The sequence below is a fragment of the Leptonychotes weddellii genome, chromosome 13 (genome assembly GCF_054177405.1).
Source record: "Leptonychotes weddellii isolate Sample4059 chromosome 13, ASM5417740v2, whole genome shotgun sequence".
NCBI lineage: Eukaryota > Metazoa > Chordata > Mammalia > Carnivora > Phocidae > Leptonychotes > Leptonychotes weddellii.
This window is the reverse complement of record NC_138381.1, coordinates 27,742,103-27,763,942: the sequence shown is the minus strand read 5'-3', so window position 1 is coordinate 27,763,942 and position 21,840 is coordinate 27,742,103. Positions and strand designations below refer to the sequence as shown.

At 36.0% G+C, this 21,840-nt stretch overlaps 1 protein-coding gene across 1 annotated transcript in view; it reads right to left on the bottom strand.

Annotated features, from left to right (window-relative positions):
* Positions 1 to 9,204: 9,204 nt before the first annotated feature.
* RIT2 (Ras like without CAAX 2) overlaps positions 9,205 to 21,840 on the bottom strand; it is a 155,584-nt gene continuing 142,948 nt past the window's right edge. The window contains exon 4 of the mRNA XM_081802510.1: positions 9,205 to 9,300. Within this exon, the coding sequence (XP_081658636.1) occupies positions 9,205 to 9,300 (96 nt within the window). The remainder of the gene's footprint in view (positions 9,301 to 21,840) is intronic.

Genomic DNA, 21,840 nt, shown 5'->3' with positions numbered 1-21,840 from the left:
GTATAAAATAATGTCACTATCAGTAACTTTGGGGGGAAAATATAAGTTGATTTCATTTAAAAAATATATTATTGATCCTAACATGTAATCAGCTTACTATCAATTTGAATCATGTATACTAATACATTTAAAAGTTGTTTCCATTTTTAATATGGTAAATATCAATAGATAAAGCTCAGATAAACAGAAGGTCTTTGGGGGTCTTCAATAATTGTAAGAATGTAAAGGGACCCTTGAAAACCACAAGCCTTTATGTTTTCTCACTTACAAAATGTCTATAAATGTCATGATTGATGACTAGTAAATAGATATGTAGTAAAAGTTTAAATTAAAACAAATTATTATGAATATAAATTCAGAAGAGGACAAGAGGAAATTGAAATCATTTAAAGGCCCATAGGGAGTCTCAAATATTACTAAGAATGTTCTGATTCTCAAGTTGGGCATAGAGTTTATTCATGTGCATTTTATTATTATGTATTTCATAATTTACATATAATCTGTTACATCAACTATTTCAAGATTTTAAAGTTAGAAGTAGGATTCTAAATAACAGAGGATAGGAATGGGAAAAATTGGAGGGCAGTTGAAGCATGCCAATGCTTTGTTTCTCAAAAAATAAAAACACCTAATTTTGGTTTCTCTTAGGGAAAAAGATAAATATGTTTGTGGAAAACTGGAGGATAACATATGAGGTGTAAACTAGAACTCCCAAACAATGAAATTAAAAAAAAAATTATAAACTAAAGACAGGAATACATCAAAAGAGAAATAAAGAGAAATATCACAAGTGGGGAAACATTATATAAATCTTAATATAATTAATAGTTATAAAATATGCAAATAGTTTACATTGTTTTTCAGTCTATAATACTGGATTTAAAATTGATACAATATTTTTACATGTTAGTTATAAGAAGGGCAATTTAAACAATATGACATAAGATAAAGGAATAGAGAACTCAAAAAAGGTATAGTAATAGAATGAGGCATATAAAGCAGTTTAAAAAGAGATGGAGAAAAAATAGTAAGAGAAGCAATCTGGAGACTTCCAGGGAGGATGGTGGAATAAAGTCTCCTAGGCTCACCTCAACTCATGGATACAGCTAGATAGCACCCACATCAGTGTCAATAATCCAGAATATGATCGGAAGAACAGAAGAACAAACTCTCCACAGCTAAATTTAGAGAAGGGGCCACATTAAAGAGGGTAGGAAGGGCAGCAATGCAGTCAGGGACCACACAGACCCACGGGGCTACCTGGTGGATGTAGGGACACAGCAGGTGCAGAGAAGGGAGAGGAGCAGACCCCCCACAAGAGGCACCCCAGGCATAGGGGACCCACATGAAGAAGATAAATCCCTATAACATTTGACTTTGAAAACCAGAGGGGCCTAAAAAAATCAGTGGGGTTTAACACCTGGAAACTTAAAGGTCAGCAGGCTCAGCTCTGGGAGAGATGGAAGTGCAGAGTCCCTGCCCTTGAAAAGACAGCACAACAACAACAAAAACCCCACTGAGACACAGAATAGAGCAGCAGTTTGAAAAACACCTGGGGTCTATGGGGAGGGGAGCATGTGCTGGAGGAGTAAGGATCTTTGGGACACACCTCCAAGAACAAAAGAGCTAGAAGGCACCATTTCCCTCCCGTCCCCCAGTCTAGATACACAAACACCTGCAGGAACCAGCACAGCATCAACACTCTCCATCTAGCTTGCCACCAGTACACTGCCTGCATGCACTTTTGCAGACCCATACCCTCCAACCTGGCCAGCCTGGGCAGGAGTTTTCTCAGGCAGCTAAGAGGTTCCCTCCTGCAGCAGACCAGCAGGAATTTTGCTGCCATCACCACACCCTTAATCTCCTGTGGGCCCACCCTCTCTTACTCAGCAGGCCTCCTCAGTTTTCCTAGGGAGCTGTAGGGACCCTCCTGCAGTGGTCCACTGCAGACCTTGATGGCACCACATGCCCCACCACTGCATTCTTCTGCAGCCCTACTCCCTCCAATGTGCCTTTGGCCAGAGCCCATCCAAAGTGGTGCCACAAGCCTGGCAGTGTGCAAGCAGCCATGACAGGCAAGCACCACTCCAAAGTGACTCCTGCCCCAGAGAGAGAGAGAGAGAGATAACCATCAGTCTGATTATAGCCCTAGCAGTGAACAGGGGCAGACATCAGGTCTGACTGCAGGCCCCACCCAGTAATGAAAACCCAAGAGACAACACAGAAAGACAACATCTCTGCTAAATGCTTCATAAAACTTCCCTCAAGCCCAAGGCAGCTCCAGAATGGCCCCCTAACAACACAGGGCCTAAACCTTACCCTCAATAGGCAAACAGAGCTGTTGCAGATGACTGGACTGATGGCAAATACAGCTCAGCCATAATAGTATGGTATATGCAGCACACACAGGAAACACCCTTGGAGTGACAAGTTCTGATGAACAGGAGACATTGCACTTCAGGGAACTACAGGACCTCTTCTTCATAAGGCCACTACTTTCAAGAGCAGGAGATATAGCTGACTTTCCTAACACATAGAAACAGACACAGAGAGTTAGACAAAATGAAGAAACAGAGGAATGTGTCCAAATGAAAAAAAAAACAGGACAAAATCACAGCAAGAGAACGGAAGTAAATGGAGATAAGTATATGCCTGATAGAGAATTTAAAGTAATGGTCATCAATTGATACTCATTGAAATTGGGAAAAGAGTGGAGGACATCAGTGAGAGATAAAGAACTCAATAACTGGAATTAATATGCTAGATAGAATAAGTTGTAGACTAGGGGAAGCAGAAGAATGGATCGATGACCTGGAAGACAGTAATGGAAAGACATCAAGCTGAACAAAAGAGAAAAAAAATAATGATAAAATGAATAGACTAGGGGAACTCAGCAGTGCCATTAAGCATAACAACATTTGCTTTATAGGGATCCCAGAAGGAGAAGAGAGAGAAAAGGAGACAGAAAATTTATTTGAAGAAATAATAGCTGAAAACTTTCTGAATCTGGGGAAGGAAACAGAAAACCATATCCAGGAGACACAGAGAGTCCTCCACCACCACAAAAACAACAAACAAGGAGGTCCTCTCCAAGACACACAGTAATTAAAATGGCAAAAATATTGAAACAGAATTTTAAAAGCAGCAAGAGAGAACAAAACAGTTACATATAAGGGAAATCCCATTGGCCATCAGTTGATTTTTCAGCAGAAATTTTGCAGGCCAATAGAGAGTGGCATGATATATTCAAAATGCTGGGGGGAAAAAAAAACCCAGCAACCAAGAATACTTTATCCAGTAAGGCTATCATTCATAATAGAAGCAGAAATAAAGCATTTCTCAGACAAACAAAAACTAAAGGAGTTCATGACCACTAAACTAGTTCTGCAAGAAATATTACAGGGGACTCTGAGTGGAAAGGAAAGACCATAAGTAGGAGTAAGAAAAGTAGGAAGCACAGAAGCAGTAAAATTAAGTATATCTATAGGGGGTGCATGGGTGGCTTAGTTGGTTAAGTGTCTGACTTGATTTCAACTCAGATCATGATCTCAGGGTCATGGGATTGGGCCCCACATTGGGCTTCTGTACTCAGCAGGGAGTCTGCTTAAGATTCTCTCCCATCCTCTCCCTCAGCCCCTGCCCCCTCACTCTCTCTCAAATAAATAAATTTTTAAAAATCAGTTAAAGATTCACAAATACAAGAAAGTGAAGTATGACACCATATACCTAAAAGCATTGGGGAAAGAGGAGTAAAGAATGGGTTCATTCTTAAATGATCAACAACTTAATATGGACTGCTATATGCACACAGTATTATATACAAACCTAATGGTAAACACAAATCAAAACTGGTAACAGATATGCAGGAAATAAAAAGAATCCAAGTTTATCACTAAGGAAATCCAGCAAATTGTGAGAGAGCAAGACAAGAAACGAACAGAGAACTACAAAAACCATTAAACAAGTAATAAAATGGAAATAACTATATACCTATCAGTAATTACTCTGAATATAAATGGACTAAATATACCAAACAAAAGACATAGGGTGACAGAATGGATAGAAAAGCAAGACCCATCAATAGGGTGCTTACAAGAGATTCATTTCAGACCTAAAGACACATGCAGATTGAAAGTTAAGGTATGGAAAAGTATTTATCATGCAAATGGAAGTAAAAAGAAAGCCAGGGTAGTAATACTTATAATAGACAAAATGGACTTTAAAATAAAGACAGTAACAAGAGACAAAGACACTATAGAATCATAAAGGGAACAATCCACAAGAACATATAACAATTGTAAATATTTATGCACCCAACATGGAAGCACCCAAATACATAAAGCAGCTAATAACAAACATAATCAATAGCAATACATTAATAGTAGAGATTTTAACACCCCACTTACATCAATGGATAAATCAAAAAAACACAGAAAAATCAACATGTAAATAATGGCTTTGAATGACACATTCAACAAGATACATCTACCAGATGTATTATTCAGCACATTCCATCCTAAAACAGTGGAATACACATTTTTTAAAAGTGCACATGGAATTTTCCAGAAGAGATCACATATGAGGTCACAAAACAAGTCTCAACAAATAGAAAGATATTAAAATCATACCATACCATACATCTTTTCCAACCACAATATGAAACTAGAAATCAGCCACAACCAAAATACTGGAAAGTGCACAAATACATGCTATTAACAATGAATGGATCAACCAGCAAATTAGAGGAAATAAAAAAAATTACATGGAGACAAATGAAAACAAAAACATATTGGTCCAAAATCTTTGGGATGCAGCAAAAGATGTTTTAATAGGGAAGTTTATAGCAATACAGGCCTACCTCAAGAAGCAAGAAAAACCTCAAACAACCTAACCTTACTCCTAAAGGAGCTAAAAAAAAAAAAAAAGAAAAAGAAAAAAAAAAAGGACAAACAAAACCCCAAACCAGCAGAAGGAAGGAAATAATAAAGACTAGAGAAGAAATAAATGAAATAGAAACTCAAAAAACAATAGATCAATGAAGCCAGGATCTAGTTCTTTGAAAAGATCAGCAAAATTGACAAACCTTTAGCCAGACTCATCAAAAAAAAAAAGAGGACTCAAATAAATAAAACCACAAATGAAAGAGGAGAAATAACTGACACATAAATTTTGTATTTATAAGCATTATAAGAGAATATGAGAAATTATATGACAGCAATTTAGACGGTCTAGAATAGATAAATGCCTAGAAACATATAATCTACCAACACTGAAGCAGGAAGGAATAGAAAACTTGAACAGACCAATTACCAGCAAGGAAATTGAATCCATAATCAAACAACTCCCAACAAACAAAAGTCCAGGATCAGATGGCTTCACAGATGAAAAATTCTATCAAATATTTAAAGAGTTCATACCTGTTCTTCTCAATTCCAAAAAATAGAAGAGGAAGGAAAACTTCCAAGTTCATTCTATGAGGTCAGCATTACCCTAAAACCAAAACCAAATAAAAACCCTACAGAAAAAAGGAAACTACAGGCCAATATCTCTGATGAACATAGATGCAAAATTCCTCAACAAAATATTAGCAAACCGAATCCAACAACAAAGAAAATCATTCATTATGATCAAGTGAGACTGATTCCAAGGATGCAAGGGTGGTGGTTCAATATATGCAAATCAATCAATGTGATACATCACATCAACAAGGGTAAAAAACCTTATTATCATTTCAATAAATGCACAAAAACATTTGACAAAGTACAACATCCATTCATGATAAAAACCCTCAACAGAGGGGCGCCTGGGTGGCTCAGTTGGTTAAGCGACTGCCTTCAGCTCAGGTCATGATCCTGGAGTCCCTGGATCGAGTCCCGCATCGGGCTCCCTGCTCGGCAGGGAGTCTGCTTCTCCCTCTGACCCTCCCCCCTCTCGTGTGCTCTCTCTCTCATTCTCTCTGTCTCAAATAAATAAATAAAAATCTTTAAAAAAAAAAAAAACACCCTCAACAGAGTAGATTTAGAGAGAACATACCTCAACATAATTAAGACCACATAAGAAAAACCCATAGCAAACAGCATACAATGGGGAAAACAGAGAACATTTCCCCTAAGGTCAGGAACAAGACAAAGATGACCATTCTTACCCACTCTCATTCAACATAGTACTGGAAGTCCTAGCCCCTGCAATCAGAAAACAAAAAGAAATAAAAGGCATCCAAATAGATAAGGAAGAAGTAAAACTTTCACTATTTGCAGAAGACTATATATAGAAAGCCCAAAAGACTGCACCAAAAATCCTTTTGAAGTGATAAATGAATTCAGTAAGGTCATGGGATACAAAATCAATGTATAGAAATCTGTTGCATTCCTATACACTAATAATGCAGGAACTGAAAGAGAAATTAAGAAAACAATTCCATTCACAATTGCACCAAAAATAATGAAATACTTAGAAATGAACTTAACCAAGGAGGTGAAAGACCTGTATTCTGAAAACTATAAAACATTGATAAAAGAAATTGAAGACGACACAAAGAAATGTAAACACAGGGGCGCCTGGGTGGCTCAGTTGGTTAAGCGTCTACCTTCGGCTCAGGTCATGATCTCAGGGTCCTGGGATCGAGCCCTGCATCAGGCTCCCTGCTCGGCGGGAAGCCTGCTTCTCCCTCTCCCACTCCCCCTGCTTGTGTTCCCTCTCTTGCTATGTCTCTATCTTTCAAATAAATAAATAAAATCTTAAAAAAAAAATGTAAACACATTGCATGCTCATGATTTACAGGAACAAATATTGTTAAAATGTCTATACTATCCAAAGCAATCTGCAGATTGAATGCAATCCCTCTCAAAATACCAACAATATTTTTTACAGAACTAGAACAAACAATCCTAAAATACATATGGAACCACAAAAGTCCCCGAATAGCCAAAGCAATCTTGAAAAAAACTGGAAGTATCAAAGATCCCAGCTATCAAGATATACTACAAAGTTGTAATAATCAAAACCATATGGTACTGGTACAAAAATAGACACATAGATCAGTGGAACAGAGAGCCCAGAAATAAATTCATGACTATATGATCAATTAGTCTTTGAGAAAGGAGGAAAGAATATGCAATGAGAAAAAGTCTCTTCAACAAATGGTGTTGGGAAAACTGGACAGCCACATGCAAAAGAGTAAAACTGGACTGCCTTCTCAAACTATACACAAAAAAACTCAAAAGGGATTAAAGACCTAAATCTGATACCTGAAACCATAGAACTCCTACAAGAGGGCACAGGTAATAATTTCTCTGACATTGCCCAACATTTTTCTAGATGTGTCTCCTGAGGCAAGGGAAACAAAAGCAAAAATAAACTATTGGGACTACATCAAAATAAAAACACTTCTGCACAGCAAAGGAAACAATCAACAAAACTAAAGACAACCTACTGAATGGGGAAATATATTTACAAATGACATACCGATAAAGGGTTAGTATTCAAAATATATAAAGAACTTACACAACTCAGCACACACACACACACAAACCCAAATAATCCAATTAAAAAGAAAACATGAACACTCATTTCTCCAAAGAAGAGACAGATGGCCAACAGACAAATGAAAAGATGCTCACATCACTCCTCATCACATCAAAACCACAACGAGATATCACCTCACACCTGTCATAATGGCTAAAATAAAACACACAAGAAACAAATGTTGGTGAGGATGTGGAGAAAAAAGAACACATGTGCATCATTGGTGGGAATGCAAACTGGTGCAGCCACTATGGAAAACAGTATTGAGGTCCCTCAAAAAATTAAGAATAGAACTACTCTATGATCCAGTAATTCCACTACCAGGTATTTACACAAAGAATACAAAAACACTAATTAAAAAAGATATTTGCACCATGTTAATTGCAGCATTATTTACAATAGCCAAATTATGGAAGCAGCCCAAGTGTCCATTGATAGATGAATGGATAAAGAAGCTGTGGTATACATATACATACGTACACACACATACATACAATGGAATATTACTCAGCTATAAAAAAGAATGAAATGAAATCTTGCCATTTGCAATGACATGGATAGAATGAGAAGGTATACTACTAAGTGAAATAAGTTGGTCAAAGACCAATACCATATGATTTCACTCATACGTGGATTTAAGAAACAAAACAAATAGGTAAAGAAAAAAAAAGACAACGAAAAACAGAAGCGTAATATAGAGAAAAAACTGATGGTCACCAGAGGGGAGGTAGGTGGAGGATGGGTGAAATAGGTAAAAGGGATTGGAGTACTCTTATCCTGATTATAGCACTGATGAGCACTGAGTAATGTATAGAATTGTTGAATTACTAGACTGTATACTTGAAACCAATATAATACTATACAGTAACATTCTGCACTAGAACTAACATTCTACACTAGAATTAAAATTTTTAAACAAGTAATTTGGACCAGAGCAGGACTAAAATTTACAATCCATTTTGGTGAATTTATAAAAACAAAGTCTTTATTATGTTGTTGATTAAAAAAGAAGCAATCTAGAAGATTCCACATATACCCATGTGCTTTTAAGAAAATCATCTTGTATATGACACAATCTAACAAAATTATAAGAAAAAGTAGACAAATCTTCAGTCTCAATATGTACCTCTTAGACCTCTTTCAGAATTTGATCTAGTAAAGAAAACAATTATGAAATTTATGTAATAGATTGACCAGCAATACCAGTCCTATCTTGCTAAAGAAGAAATTTTTAGGCAATTATCGAAATACAACTCACAAAGGAAACTTAAGATAAAGTGAAAAAAGAAGTGATATATTGGTACATTTGGGTATATATGTGTGTGTATAAAGCATAAGAAAGAATTCATCAGAATATGTAAGAAACTCCTATTAATTCATATACAAAAGGTAGGTAACAAGAAAAATGTGGGCAAAGAGTAAAAAGTTCATGGAAGGGTACAACAAAGGTGTATGAAAAAGTGTCCAACTTAACTGGTAATCAGGAGAACAGAAATCAAAGCAAAGGAACAATAAATTTTCACATTAGACAGACAAAAGTGTAAAATACAATAATTAGGATGTAGAAAGAGGATTTTTTAACACATTCTAGAGGGTGCATAAATTGGTACAATTATTTTGGAAAGCAATTTGTCAATACCCAATAAACTGAAAATTTGCATGCCTTCACCTAGTCCTATTTCACTTTAAGCCATTTCTGCTAAGGCTGTTTTTGCACATGTTTGAGGAGATGGGCAAAGAAATGTTCATGGCAGCGTTGCTGGTAATGTGAAAAACCTGATGTGGAAACATTTTACAAGAGGTCAATATAAATTTCAATATATTAATTGATCGAAATACTATGCAACCATTCAAATGAAAGAACTAGGTTTATATATGTCAACATATAGATCAAAATAATAACCTTGTGTGAAACAAGAGCAAGGTGCATGCATAGATACATAGACAGACCTGTATACCTTATATATATGAATATGTGTGTCTATCCCATATGATGTATTTAAATATATTCAAATTTTACAATAGGCAAAATTATAATACCTATTATTTCTAACTACACATGATTTATAAATGTAGAGAAACATGTATTTATGATTAGAGAGCAGATAAGGTAAGGAGGCTTGCTCTAGGACCCCCAACTAGGGATAAAGACTGAGGAGGAAAAGAGGAACTTAAATTTATAAGCAATATCTTTCCTTTTATTAAATAAAAGTAACTGAGGTAAACATATATACACACGTACACATATATGTGTGACGTGTGTGTGTGCGTATCTGCCTCTTCTAAGAGCATTTTCGTTTTAAGCCTTGTCTCTCCCTTGGAATGAAATTTGTACTCCCCAATATTGAATAGCAAGGTTCAATATGCCGAGAGAGATGTGTTCTGTGGTTGAGAGTCGCCAGCCAGCCTGAATTCACATTACATGTTCAGTTTATGCTCTGCCCATTATTCTGCCCATTATTCTGACTCTATTTGCCATCAGGCAAGAACCAAGTAATACAAGTTTTCTTTTATTCTCAAAACAAAAACCAATCTGTTTTCTCTCATAATGTCTCATTTTTATAGACACATATACAGCAAAATAGAATCAAAAAAGTGCTAAAATCATATTACATTACTGTCATTACTGCATGAATTTCTTTTTAAGAAATGTCATCCTTGATTATGTCTTTATTCCTTGATCTTTTCTATTTAAAGTAAATTTTACAAGAAAAAGATAAATCTTAATTTAAATAATAGCATGATATACTTAAGATATTCCAATGATGCTTCTGACATTATTGGTTTCTTAGAGAAAAACCATCTTCTACCCAACCTCTCCTCTGCTGCTCCTCATGGTAATTTTAATTGCAGATTATTCTCATTTCTGTAGCATTACTGATAGATTGGAAACAGATGACATACATCATTAGTTGCTGCGTATAGAACACTGCATTTCAAAATCTGTCTTTTTTGCCTGAGATTTTGTTTGATATTAGAAAATGGCTTTGTTTCCTCCATTAGGACAATCACTACTGAAAACAATGAAGCTTTTCCAATTATTCCCAGTTCCTTTCAACTCAAGGGTTGGACTAGCCTAGCTTCCTTCCTGGTCTCTCTCATCATTTCCATTATTATACATAGTGTTGGTGCTTTAAAGGATGTACACATATTTCCTTAGCATGGTGATGTCCCATGGAATTATTATCTCAAACCTGTTTCTCTCCATCTTTCCTCACTTTGTGTCTAACAAAAAGAACAAAAACCAATATTTTTTTGGCCTATCTTTGTTTAAAGTCTTTCTTCTGACTTTCTTCTGACTTTTTAGTTTAGTATAAACTAGTTCCCTCTTCCATTTATTGCACAATTTGTGTAGGCAGATGTACACAAATGGATACAGTGTGAAAAATACAAAGGCATTAGCAAGTGTAGAGGTCACAACAGGAAGGGCACCCCGGTGTGTGGTGTTCAGTGAATAATTGGTTTAATGTGCTGATGGTTTAAAATTCAAGGCATGGGAAGTTGGCATGACAGAGGTACACAAGGGCTGTGTTTAGATGGGATCAGGCATTGGAATTTACTCTGCAGACTAGAAGAATGGTTGTGTACAAAGGACAAAATAATCAGATACATACATACATATTTGGAGAAAAACAAACACAAGGCTCAAAGCAGGGACCTACCAACGGTGGTTTGACACAGGCTGGGAAGAATCTACCATAACCCCTCTTCCACTTGTAGGTGACTGACCCTGCTTCCCTTCACTTCTACCATCTACTAACTTGGCCTCTGCCTCCCAAGTCCCAACACAGGACCAGATGGGTATAGTCCTGGCTCTTATCAAGAATAGTGGGCCTTCAGGGGCCAGGATCTGGTACATGTAGCTCATAGAGCTTTTCAAAAATGAAACTTAATCCTACTAATTGGTATTTATGTTCAGTTTAGAACAGCTAGATGTATTTACAAGGCCAATAAGCTTAACTGACATAGCAAAGAATCCACTGGCCAATGAAAGAACATGTCATTAAAAGTTGAGAGTACATTCCCCTTCTGGCAATGGCCTACTAGGTAATTTTGAACCCTCCCACTGAAATAAACTAGTAGACTTGGAAGGACAGATCATGACAAAGTTCCTGATTAGATTAAGTTGATGTAGGATTTTTTTTTTTTTTGGTCTTTCTAATTTCCTACCAGAATTAAATTTGATAAGTCACAGTGACTATAAAATGAAGAGTAATTAAAAAAAAAGAATTTAGGTGGATAAAAAAGTTATTCATCACGCTTTTAAGTAAATGTGTTTCACATTTTCAAGGACACAAAGATTAAAATTTTTAGTGAGATGAAATTTTAAAAGCAGAATTACTAGAATTTAAAAACAACAATTGAAATTAAGAACTCAGTGGATGAGTTTAAATCAAATTAGGTATAGGAGAAACAGTAAACAGAAAGAACATTCAGAAGAAAATATCTAGAATGAAACAGGGAGATAAAATGATGGAAAACACAGAAAATAAAGTATAATTCAAACACAGGATAAGGTGAAAAGGACTAACATATGTCTAATTGGAATCCTAGAAGGGAATACAAAATAATACAAAAGTAATATTTGAAGAGGTAATGACTAAAAATGTTACCAATCTGATTTTTTTTTAAAAAAATAAGCCATAACTCAAAAAGCACAGATTTTAACAAGTAACACACATCCAGAGAGAGCAAGTAAGCAAGAGAGAGAAAGCCACATATGTACATCACAGTAAACTTCTTGAAAATTAAAGAGAAGAAAAATCTTAAAATCATCAGGGGTGGGAGATGTGGTATAGGAGGTGTGGTGCAGAGTACCTTCAATTAACAATTGGATGGGTATCTGATTTTTCCAACACAAAAGATACCAGAAGAAATGGAATTCTATCTTCAAACTGTTGAAAGAAAATGACTGCAAATCTGCACATACATGAACTGCCATGCGAAAGTATATATTCTTATCAAATATATATGGGACATTTACCAAAAGTGATCATATGGCATGTTAAAAATCAACACTTTACAAATTTCAAAGGACTAAAATTATACAGCATATATGAAAAATAGTGGAAAATAAGAAGTTCAATAAAAAATACCTCATAAGTCACCATATGCCCAGAAATTAAGGGCTGTACTTCTGAAAAACCCATTAGTTAAAGCAGAAATCACAAGCAAAATTAGAAAATATTTTGAACTTAATGATAAAATAGGATACTAATAACTTAAGGGATAGCTATACCAAAGCCTTCAGAAGAGGGACAGTTACAACCTTAAATGCATAAATCATAAAAGAACAGAAGAAAATCAATGAGCTAAGTATCCATCTCAAGCATTCACAAACAGAATAGTAAATAAAATTCCAAAAAATTAGGAAAAAAAAATCAAAATAAAAACCTGGCAATTATAAAATAGGAAAATTCCAAGATAGTGAGATATATAAAGGATAATATATTAAGACATGGGTTTATTCCAGAACTATACGGTATGTTTTACAATTAAAAATGAATAAAATTCACTATTAATAAAATAAAGCCCAAAGTTGGTGCTTTGAAAAAACTAACAACATTGATAAATGCACGCCAATGCTGTTCAGTAAAAAGAGAAGCACAAATTAACACTATCAGGAATTTAAAGGGGTTATCATTTCAGTTTCTACAGACATGAAAATGTTAAGAACCTATTATAACAATTTTATGCCAATAAATTTGCAAATTTGACAAAGTAGGAAATAAAACTTAAAAAATTACTCAATGGAAAAAAAAACCCTCACTGGATGGTCTGTATAGTAGAGAAGACAAAGGATAGAATTAGTAAATTAAAGACAGACCAATGGAATCTGAACAGAGAGAAAACAGACCAAAAGAAAAACAGAGAGAAAACAAGAAACAGACCAAAAGAAAAAATGGACTCCTCTGCTGAAGCATTTCAGTAGAGAAGGGATAGCCTTTTTAATAAATGGTGGTGGAACAATTAAACATCCACCATCAAAAAACTCCAAAACAACAAAGCAAAAAAATCCAAACACTTTATACAAAAAATAATTCAAGATGGATTGTGTTCTTAATTGTAAAACATAAAATTTCAAGAAAAGAACATAGGTGAAAATCTTTGGGACCTAGGACTAAGTGGTAGTCTTTGATTTGATACCAAAATCATGATTTATTTGAGAAAAGAAAAAATAGACTTCATCAAAATGAAAGTTTTTCCTGCAAAAGATCCTGTTAAAAGGATGAAAAGGCAAATTACAGACTGGGAAAAAAATATTTGCAAATCATATTTCTGACAAAGGCCTTGAACCTCATGTAAATGAAGAACTCTCAAAACCTAATACTAAAAAAAAAGTAATAAATAACTGGAATAATCTAATTACACAATAGTCAAAGGACATGCACAGACATTTCATTGAAGAGGGCTATACAGATGGCAAATAAACACATGAAAAGATGTCTAATATTATTAGTCATTGGAGAAATGCAAATTAAAACCATAATGGGATATCACTATACATCTAACAGAATGTCTAAAATGAAAAATAGTGATAACGTCTAATGCTGGCAAGGGTGAGAATGTAAAGTAAGTACAGACACTCTGGAAAATACATTGGTATCTCCTTTCAAAACTAAAAATGGAGATATCATAAGACCCAGCAATTTCACTCTTGGGCCTTTATCCCAGAGAATTATAGACTTGAGTTCATGCAGGAATTTGTATATAAATGTTCGTAGCAGCCTTACTTACAAGAAATGAAAACTGGAAACTATCCAAATGTCTTTAAAGGGCGAATGGATAAACTGTGGTTACATCCAAACTTAATGTTATTCAGTAATAAAAAGGAACACATTACTGATAAACAAAACTTGGATGTGTCTCAGGATATAGTGTTGAATGAAAAAAGCCAATCTCAAAAGGATGCATACTGGATGATTCCATGTATGTAACAATCATGAAATAAACTGTGTAGAGATGGAGAATGGACTGGTGGACTGATGGTTGCCAGGAGTTAGGGACTGGGGTGGGTAGGGGATGCATGTGGCTATAAGGAGTAAAATAAGGGAGTCTTATGGTAATGCTACAACTGGGTATTTTGATTGTAGTGGTGGTTATGCAAGCTACATTGATGATAGAACTGCATAGAATTACACACATATACCCACAAATGAGTATGTGTAACTGGTGAAATTCAATAAGCTTTATGGATTAAACTAATATCAATTTCTTGGTTTTGATATTTTATAGTTATGTAACATAATAATACTGGGGAGGCTAAGAGAAGGGTGCACAGGGCATCTCTACCCATTTGTTTGTAATCCCCTGTGCCTGTACAATTATTTTAAAATAAATTTAAAATCAAGATGATTATGTAATTTCCTAAACATATGGTTGAATGAAGTTAAAAAGTTTCCAGTATGCAAACAGGAAGTGTTTCTCTTTCAGAAAATAGGTTTCCTTCACTACCATAAAGTTCACTTTAGAAACCTCGCTTTTGCTAAGACCTACATTAGTATCTGTTTTTGCTATTGGGATGAAATCTGAAGATGATTTTTCACTTTTACAAAATGCTATTTACTTCTTTGCTTTATGTCCTTCCGGCTCACGAAAGGTGTCATAGGAACACTCTACTTGCAGATAGCTAGGAAAACCTGTATTTGTAATTCAACATATCAATATCATTCTTTTGGATTTACAGGATTGTCTTGGTCTCTATGATACCTATATTTATACATATACCTGCACACACATGTTTCAGTTTGTTTTGTTTTGCTTTTTTGGATAAAGCCAGAAGCCTGAGAATTGAAAATTATCACAAATGTCAGAGTTTGGCTACACCAGGATACCCAGGGAAGGGCACAGAAAGTGGAAATCTCGAATAGGATAATAAGAATTTTAAAGCTTCACTTACTTGGTATTTCTTTTCGGGCAGCTCTTTTAAGTGATTGCTTTGAAAAATTATAAGTGATCAGAGCAACTTTGTAATCTTGGATTTCATTTCAGAGCTCCAATCTGATTCCCCATGCAGCTTTTCTTTCCTCTTTTCCTTAAAAAGAAGCTTATTTCTAGACTCCTCTACTGACTTGTCAATTTTACAAATGTGGCCAATGATCCATGAAAACAAAACAATTCACTGTAACACCGTTTAAATAAGGAAGGTAAGCAAACAGTTAAGTCAGTTCAAACTGAATAAACACAACCTCTGTTCCAATGAAACATGAAACTGCCAAATGGAATGCCACTTAGTCGTAGGTGCCCAATATATGCAACAAAATTTAGATTTTTTATGACACATTTGACTGGAGAAGTGGATTTAATTCATGTTATTTTCATCACTGTTCTTTTGATATAAGCATTATTTATGTATGTAGGGGTGTGTGTGTGTGTGTGTATGTGTGTGTGTGAAGGTGCATGTGTATTTTTCTTTTAGGTGTCCAATATCTCATTTAAGACTTTGAAAATGCTCATGGGGTCTAGATTCTCTCTTATGGAGTCTAAAGTATAAATGACCTCATGTCTTTTCATCTATATGCCTTCTAGCCCAATGGTTCTCTAGCTTGCTGCAAAATCACCCCATTTGTTCAATTAGACTTTTGTGCCTAATTCCATTGTTTCTGATTTATGAGGACTAAGATAGAGCCTGAGAATGTGTGTTTCCAATAATGTTTCTAGTTAATACAGATTCTTCTGTTTAGGAAACTATAATTTGAGAACCACAGGTCTCATTCAGGATGAGTTCGTCCATACATGGAAAAATTAGCTTTTCTGGAATGGCCAATAATCTTTTTTATGTCTTTCTCATTTATTACCAGTTTTTACTCAGATTTCCTTCATGATCTAACAGAAAAAAAGCACTGATTTCATCCAAAGCTTTGTTCAAAATTCATTTACTCCAGGATTGCTACTGTTTCATATCTGAAAATTAGGAAAATAATTCCAAAATTGATTTTACAAAGTCTGTGTACCAAAGTCCATGTACTTTGATTATCAGAAAACTTGCTGGGCCTTCCTCCAGTTTTAATTACTCTTCCTCTTGACACAATCCTTACATATTTCATTTGCTAGTGCCTAACTTGTGAAACAGCAGACTAGAACATAGTAACCCAAAGAGTATTTAAATAATCCAGGTGAGGGATGAGGATGGTAGTGCATAGTATTTATTGAGTCCCTAGTCTGTACTAAGCACTGTACTAGATAATCTAATGACATTATCTCATCTATTCTACCCAAAAACCTATGAAAGTGGCATTATCCCTGTTCTACAGAAGCAGACACTGAGACAGATTTTGGAGTGCATGATATTGGTTAGGAATCAACACTTGTGAAGGAAGGAGTAGGAAGCTGGATTGGGTCGAGGGAGAAGCTGAATGACCATGGAAACCCAACAGAGTCTTTGACAGACCAACATGGGAATCTGGAGCAAGATTTGCTTGTCATGGTGTCCCACTGGGTTGCAATGGCTAGGTATTTATGTCCACACTTCACTGGAAATGGGTATCCCTGGGAAGAGTATGACCTCAGACAAGGAGGCTTTGTGTAGCTGGGGATGGCCCTGAAGTGGTCTATAGACTATGCCTCCTATCTCTGTGCTGGGAGGATGTACTTCTTTGAAGGAGAATTTGGGTGTTCACTGAGTTTGCCACTGATTTGTCCAAGAACACAGTAATTGTCTCAGTGAAAATTTAAATTCAGGACTATCTGATTCTTTTGATGATATACTCCGTTATTTTCTAAAAAAATATTTGCTAAGTATATGCCTTAACCTTGTCTTGAGGAGTCCATCATGGACATTGACTGTCTTGTGTGACAATGCAACAATGTCCTCAGGTGCCATTGAACAATGTAGCAGTTTGTCCCTACATGCAAGGTCTCCAAACCTGTCATTTTGTCACCTGTCATCCTGTCAGGGAGCTGAACAAGTACAGAATCCATGAATAGTCTATTGCTTTCACAGAAGCTGCCATGATTCTTCATCCTGATGACTCAATCTCTTGGCTGGTCTGCCTGCTTCCATTCTTGCCCACCTCCAACGACTAGATGGATACTGAAAAAGCATTCATGCCACAACTCTGCTCAAGTATTTGAAGTTATTTCTCTTCCTATGTATGTGTGCGTATGTATATAGATGTATTCTATGTGCGTATAGTTTTACTCAGGACACCATTTTTGCAGTGTGCAGTTGATACATTCACACTCAGACTGATCATTATTTATCTCCCCTACTCTAATTTCAGATTCTTCTAAAGTTTTTATCCATTATGTTCACTCCTGAACAACCAGATTTTTAAAAAGTGCTTGCTATCCATTGAGTAATTACTAAATATTTGGTAAATAAATTGTATGAAAAAATGGTGTTAGCAAAAAAAAAAAAAAGATATGTAAGGATCAGAAAACTGATTTGGTTTCAAAACCTATTTAATCTAGACAAATTACATCAAACTCTAAGCTTTGTTTTGCTTTGTTTTCCATCTTAATTGGAGTTAATACATTGGAATTTTTAATGAAATGAAATAGCAGATAAAGAAAATGTTATGGAAAAGGATAAATAGGGTTATAAAGTTGTTAAATTTAAATGTGTATCCCTATAATATTGCATAAATTGCCACAACTCTTTTCCTATAAAAAATATAAACTCTCGTCATTGGGAAAATGTGTTGATATGGATTATCTAATGTACTGATAAAAGATGAATTACTACTCTTTTGTTTTTCACTTTTTAAAATTTGAGTGGTATTTGCAATTACAGCATATCCAAGACACTCTGGTACATATTTATGCTTTGTGTTTGACAAAGTGTGTCTTCAAGGCAGGCCTTATCTATGAAATTATTCTGAGGCTACTTGATATGTATGTTCCAGACAGGCTGGTCTTCCCAACTCCTCCTCCTCAACACTCCATGGCTTGTGCATACTCACAGTCCCACCATTCATTTCCTCCTCTATCTACTCTTGTCGGCCCTTCCCAAAAGAATTGTCATCATTCACCTGCTCCTTCCTACCTGGTCAGGATGCTTCTCCATTCTGCATCTTCCTTCCTCAAAAATGCTGCCCATATTGATTTTCCTGGTTTTCAGCAACAACTGCACTTATGCGTGGTGTCATACTGTTCAATATTTAGTTCTGTTGTTTAATATAATGTTCTACATCACATGCATAGATCCCTTCTGAGAAGAGAAAGTCCCTGAGAACAAAGATTGGGTTGCTCATTCCTCTACTGTGCCGCAAAGCTGCCACCGCTCTACAAAGATAAGCAGATGCTTGGCAGAACTCTAGATGTTATTTTTCTTAACACAGCAATTTCTGATCTCTGCAGCTTTTATAGGCCCCCTCTCAGTAAAGGAATTGAACCATTTTCATTAGATAGATAGATCACTGAAGAAGAAACAAGGAGTATTTCATGATCCCAGATCTGCATTCACCGAGTTAGTAAGGCTGTGGAAAGCAGAGCTTCAAGGCTTCAAACTGAATATTAAACTGCAATTAGATTGTCAGCCCTGAAAGGGTTGTCATGGTCTATCTTCAGGATAAAACAGTTTGTGGTCTGCGACTGATGTAAAACTTTCCTAAACCAGCTCCCAGATCCTTGGAACTCACTCCATTCATAACACCATTTTTACCTTGCACAGTTGGTCAGGGTTTTGCAAAAACAAAAAAAGCAGAAATTATTGCCTTCCACTCCCCAGTGTGATAGCCGAAGTCATAGTAGGGACAAAGACCATGCAAGCTCAGGGACCTAAAGTAGTCTGGGAATCTAAAAAAGGGCTTTATTATAGTCTGGATGGACTCTGGATAAAATTGTGCTACTGATCATAAAACAGTGCCTTTCAGTAGTTTTGAGCATCATTTCCTTGTCCTTACTTTTCTTCAGATTCTTCCCAAGTTCTGGCTATTACTGGCTTGTCCAGCATCTGGAGCTCCTCACTCCACCTCCAAAGAGCTAGCATTTTGCTTCTTCCTGCTCCGATACAATCCAATTGCTTATGTTCTATCCTCTGAGGAGCACTCTAAGATCCTGAAGCTGATATAAAAAAAATCAAGAAAAACAACAATGGTTTGGAGGCCAACAGTGAGATTTCAAATCAGAAACACTGGACATGCTCTCATAGCCCTAACTAGCTATGTGACCTTGAGCAAGTCACTGAATCTTTAAAGCTTCAGATGACTCATAGGTAAATAGGATCATAAAGGAGCCTATTTCGTGGCCTTGTGGTGAAGATGAAGTAAAATTATGTGTGCTAAGTGCCTGCTATGGAGACTTGCAATACTAAATGCATCCTCAGTATCAAAATGAATATTGTTCTCAGAGAAAATACTCAACTCTAAACACAGCCCGTCAATATTTTTGCTTAAAGATGTCATTAATGATGAAGGACGTCAGGCACTAAAACTCATTTCTTTTTTTTTTGGTATAAAGGGACTTGGGATTCACCAAGATGGATTCAGAAGGCAGTCACCCCCTCCACCAAATAAGCATGACAAGAAACAACGGTCATCATCAGCACTTTCCTTTCAGTCACTTTCTATGAGGAGGAAGAAGAGCCACCAAGTAAAAACCCTACTTTCTCTGCCTCTTAGCACTGAACATAAGCACCAGCATGATTTCCTTCAGAAGCTTCCAGAGTTTAACATTCTTACTCTAGGACTCTTCAAAACTCCTTTGAGCTAGAGATGATGCAGGTGTCAGCATCTTTTTGTTTTACATGGAAAAAAAAATAAACCCTAAAATGGAAACCTAACCTTTGAAGACTAACATAAGAAAAAAAGTACATGTGATCAGGGTTTTAGTCTTAAATTTGTCACTAACAGCATTATTTTATTAAAATCAATTTCTATCAGTATATTTACTTCTCAAATATCCTCATCCATCAACTGCTTGCCTTACAACTACACAGGGCAGCTATAGGATTAAAATAAAGTGTGAACTGAAAGCATTTTGAAAAGGAACCACCACTCTACAATTATAGGAACAATTATTCCCATCACAAACACCACAGCCAGAAGCCAAATTTGCATATCAACACTTCATTATTGGAGGCTTTGGTACATGAGCAATTTTAAAACAAATTGTAATTTGAGTTTTCATGGGTTTTGCACTTTCTGTGACTATCTTGTTTACTTGCTTTTATCTGAAAGGAAAAGTCTGTCAAATCTGCTAAATTACTCAGTTTACTGTCATTTTTCTTATTTGTTTCGGCGATGTATGTGATGCTTCTGAGTCTCATCACTGCTAATCTTCAATTACCCAGGCTAAGACAGGGGTTCCGTTGTACCCCTTTTCAGCCTAGGGAAGCAGAGCCAGGATGGTGAGGGGAAAGCAAATGCCAGCCAATGTTGGAATCATGGAGAGCCATCATTCTAGAGACAATGTGATTAACTTTTGCCTGAAGAAGTTTCCCTCATGTTCTCAAATTCACTAGCTTACAAGAGCCACTTGTAGCTCATGACTGGCATTCAGGTATAAGGTTTATGTTCTCTAGGAATTCTGAGAAGTGCAATAAAGGCCGTCATGTAATCACTGATAGTATACTTCCATCTCAGGGTGCTCCCTCATGTCACTTCCCGGAAGTCCTTAAAAAAAAAAAAAAAGTGGAGGAGTATCTGAAAGGTTCACCACTAGACCTATACTTCTCTTATTCATTTTTGTCAAGTATCACAGAATAGATTAATATTTAGCTGGTGAGATAAACTTGAATTCCTCTCTCATAGCCACGTAACCATATCATACTAAACATTGCTTTGGAGAAAGAGAAACAACAATGGAAGGCAGGAGAACAGGTGCAGAGGAGACAAGTATTATAGCTCCTAAAAAATATTCAGTGGCCACTTTAAGATCCTTAGATTTTCAAGTAAAATATAGAAAAAAATGCCACTACAAAAATGTACCACACTAAGTTATAGAGATATTTGTTTTAAGCATAGATTTATAAGCATTGACTCTATATGATATTCTCATTTTAAGAAAACTTAAGATGCATTAGATACAAAAATCCAAATATATAAAACACTTAAAATAGGAGAGAACTGTTTTAGTGAAGATTCTTAACCTTAGCAAAAGGATTTATTAGCAGGCTATTTTAAGTCTAAAAATCATGAACTGGAAACATACAAACTATTAAAATCCAGCTCAAATTTTTTTTTTAAAGATTTTATTTATTTATTTGACAGAGAGAGACACAGCGAGAGAGGGAACACAAGCAGGGGGAGGGGGAGAGGGAGAAGCAGGCTCCCCGCAGAGCAGGGAGCCCGATGTGGGACTCGATCCCGGGACTCCAGGATCATGACCTGAGCCGAAGGCAGTCGCTTAACCGACTGAGCCACCCAGGCGCCC